This window comes from Sarcophilus harrisii, chromosome 3, assembly GCF_902635505.1.
Source record: "Sarcophilus harrisii chromosome 3, mSarHar1.11, whole genome shotgun sequence".
NCBI lineage: Eukaryota > Metazoa > Chordata > Mammalia > Dasyuromorphia > Dasyuridae > Sarcophilus > Sarcophilus harrisii.
The window spans coordinates 602,771,898-602,776,084 of NC_045428.1; the positions used below are offsets into that span (position 1 = coordinate 602,771,898).

Below are 4,187 nucleotides of genomic sequence, written 5' to 3' on the forward strand. Positions count from 1 at the left end.
GGACAATACTCAATATATGCTTGGAGAAAGAATGGCCCGGCCCACTCTCTGTGCAAGTTTTATCTGTTGTATAGGAGATTGGGTGGAGGATTTAGGGGGTAGAGTGAGAGAGCCAGAGGCACTCTTAGCTGGATTCGTGTAGCGATTGCTCTCACTTCGTATTGCCATTCTGTTCATGCCCACAAAGAATAAAGATCAAGGACTTTTGCTGATCCTGACTCCAGTTGATTCTAAAATATCCAGTGTGCTAGTGCGATCATCACAACAAAGAACTGGAATGATTCTATAAAGGATAAGTTAGACCAGAATTACCTTAATCTCTTTCTTGACAGGATTACAAAACTGGCAGATCATATCAATACTGTGAGAATTTTCTCAGTACCATCAATAGAAATCTGCCTTCCTTCTACTGGCTTGTTTCATTATTTATTATCATTCCTAGTTCTAAGGTGGCTAAAGAATGTATAATATCTCCTTGCAAACTATTTAGATTGAAATATTTTTCAATAATTAATTAACAAACCCTGAGATCTCAATCTGGTTTATAAAATATAAAATAAACTAGAGAAATCTCTGTTCTCATCATATCTCACCTATTTTTCTATTTTTCTGTATGTGTATGTGTGTGAGAAAGAGACAGAAAGTCAGGATAATTTATACAATGAGTTCATTGTAAAGAAAAACAACTTTGAAAAACTTAAAAACCATGATCAATACAATAATGAAATCATTCAATCAAGAAACATTTATTAAGCTCTGACTATGTCCCTGGGACTTTGTTAAATGCTAAAGATATGCAGTAGGGTGAGAGTCCTGACCGTCAAGGAACTTGAATTTTATAAGTGACATAAACATACAAATGATTATATACAATCTATAGACAGAATATCTAAGAAATAATAAACCAGAGGAAGATCTTAAAATTAAAGAATAAGGATGGTTTTCCATGGAAAATGGAATTTCATTTGGGATTTGAAGACAACTGAGGAAACCAGAAGCAGAGAACAGTGATCTTCCAGTTATGGAGGACAGTATAAGTGCCCATAGTTGACAGATGAGTCTCTGGTTTGAAGAACAGTAGTAAATGTCAATATCCTTGGATCACAGAGCACACTGGGAAGGTGATATATAAGAATTCAATTACATTCAATAAGCATTTATTAAAACCCTACTTTGCACCTGGAAATAATCTACACGTTGAAGATAAAAAAAGAAGCAACACATTCCTGACCCTCGCACAGCATGAAATTGAGAGAAGATTGAAATGTGAGGGATAGGTTACAAAAGACTTTGAATGTTCAACAGGCGGATTTACATTTGTCTCTAGAAATGACAAAGAGCTACTGTAGATTATTGGTGAGATATTTATTATTGTGTTTTAGATTCAGCACTTCAGCAATGGAGTAAAAACTTGGCCTGGAGTTTAGAAATAACCTCGAGACAGTGAGAACATCTAGCAGATGATTATAATAGATCAGGCATAAGGTGATAATGGCCTTCTCTATGGTAGTAGGAGAGTCAGATTTGAGAAGGGAACATGTACAAGAGATGATATTTAGGTAAAATTGAATGGTTTTGGCAAGAGATGGATGGAGTTGGTTGAGAGTAAGGATGACACCTACTTTGTAATTCCAAATGTCAACAATCTTAAATAAACTAACATAAACTTTAATATTCATCCACTTTAATGCAAAAGGAAATGAATGAGCATATGTTGGGGGAAATGTGGATTAGGAGTAAAGAATAAAAAGGTAAAAAACTATTGACTTTGTCAAAACACTGTGTCAAAATGTTATGAATTGAAAAGAGAATTGGTAGATGTGAGCTATGGTGGATATCAAATAGAATCATCAAAACCAAATGACAATAACTACCATTTAATTATTTAAAGTGACTGGTAGTCAAAAGTCTACCAATAATCAGTCCTACAACTTATTGGAAAAAAGAATTCACATTAGGTAAAATATATACATTAAAAATAACAATCAAGAAGGTGAATGTGAGAACAGAGGCCAAACTGGAGTGACAACACATGTTGGAAATGACCCTGTTTTAAAAGCACTGAGAGTTATAATCCTTGTGTGGACATTTCTTTTTAGAAATAATTGTGGTCCCTTGAATAGGGTGTTAAATGATAGAGCAGATAGTGCAAGGCTTAGAGTCAAGATGACCTTCATTAAAATCTAGCTGTGTGACCTTGGACTATTCATTTATTTATTTAATTTTGGTTTCCCCTAGTTTCATAATCTGTAAAATTAGGATAAAAGTACATCTTACCCTATGAATTGTTGTGAGGATCAACAGACATAATAACTATAAATCAGGTAATACAGTTCCTAGAAAATAGGAAGGATTATGTAAATGTTAGTTGACATCATAAACTTCATTCAATGAGCCATTGTAGCCACAGGAATGTAATTTTATTTTGTAAAAAAGAAAAAAAAAGACACTAAATTTTTAGATATTTGAGGTAAGAAAAGATATCACTTCCTTGAAGAAAATTTCAGTTCTTGCAATTATGAAAAGAAGAGTTATTTCACAAACAGTTACCTACCAAAGGTACATTAATGTCTGATCTCCTTGTTGCATTGGAATATATTTCTTGCTCTTTAACTAGGAGAAAAGACAAGGCCTTGAAAGGTTTCATCAGCTTCCTGTTGACTTATCAAGCTAAGAAATGAACTATGAAAAGATAATGAATGAAGAACTACCCAGATGAGCTACTTCGAATTTTCTTTCAGCATCTCCATGAATTGATCATCTCAAAGTCTCAGTTAATTCAAGTGATTCATTTGATTTATTTCTTTGAATTGAAATTTATTGACCTAAGAAAATGAAATGTTTTTTGTGTACAATCATTTTAGCCACAGACTCAGTTTTGGTCTTTGTATTTATCCAATCTTCTTTTTCTAAAACTTTTCTTTTGGGCTTTAGGTAGAAAAAGTGAAATAATATCGATGTGGGAAGAAAAGAATCAGACTTTTGTTAAAGATTTCATCCTTTTAGGATTATTGCATCAAAACCAGTATGGATTCCTATTCTTAACACTTATTCTCATCATTTTTATGGCAGCAATTACAGGAAACACAGTTTTGATTCTTCTGATTCGCTTTGAGATCCGGCTCCACACTCCAATGTATTTCCTTCTTAGCCATCTCTCCTTCATGGATATATTGCACATCTCCAACATTGTTCCCAAGATGGCCAGCAATTTCATATCAGGCAAGAATTCTATCTCATTTGCAGGTTGTGGAGTGCAGATCTTCTTCTCCCTCATTTTTTTGGGTTCTGAATGCCTTCTTCTCTCAGCCATGTCCTATGATCGCTATGTAGCTATCTGCCGCCCGCTACATTATCCCATCCTCATGAACCATCGGATCAGTGTCCTTCTGGCTGCAGGATGCTGGCTTGTGGGAACCATCAACTCTACAATTCACACAACTTATGTACTGCACCTCCCTTTTTGTGGCACAAGAGCCATCGACCACTTCTTCTGTGAAGTCCCAGCCATGTTGAAACTCTCCTGTGTTGACACATCGCACTATGAAGGAGGAATCAATGTGAGTGGTGTAGTTTTCCTCCTCACTCCCTTTTCCATCATTCTTGCCTCTTATCATCAGATTCTCCGTACTGTGCTTCACATTAAATCTATGGAGGCCCAGAAAAAAGCCTTCTCCACTTGTTCCTCCCATCTGGTTGTGGTTATCATGTACTATGGGCCATGTATTTTTACATACATGAGACCAAGGTCATATCACACTCCAGGTCAGGACAAGGTCTTAGCCATCTTATATACCATTCTTACTCCTATGCTCAACCCTATCATCTATAGTCTCAGAAATAAAGATGTCTTATGTGCCCTGAAGAAGGTTTTAGGAAAGGCACTGGTGCACAGAAATTAATATTTATCTAAAATCAGATTTTATGTTCATTGGTGATCTATTGGGTTGACAACAAAAATGATACTTCTTGCTACCACTAAATATATAATGAAATCAGTTCAAATAATTACATATTTGCCTGTCCAAGGAAACTCTATTGGACGTTCTGTCAATTTGTTAAATTTGTTGCATGAATTTTAGTTCAATTTAGACTAAGAATGATATTACTGATTCATGTTCCAGTCTTTCCATTATACAATGATCTCAGATGTAGAGGGTAGCAACCAAATGTTAAAATTATATTTT

At 35.0% G+C, this 4,187-nt stretch overlaps 1 protein-coding gene across 1 annotated transcript; it reads left to right on the forward strand.

Moving 5' to 3' along the window:
* Nucleotides 1-2,954: 2,954 nt before the first annotated feature.
* On the forward strand, nucleotides 2,955-3,902 carry LOC116422148 (olfactory receptor 2AJ1-like). Its single transcript, XM_031957305.1, has one exon. It carries the CDS (start codon nucleotides 2,958-2,960, stop codon nucleotides 3,900-3,902), a length of 945 nt encoding a protein of 314 aa, XP_031813165.1. The 5' UTR covers nucleotides 2,955-2,957.
* Nucleotides 3,903-4,187: the final 285 nt, after the last annotated feature.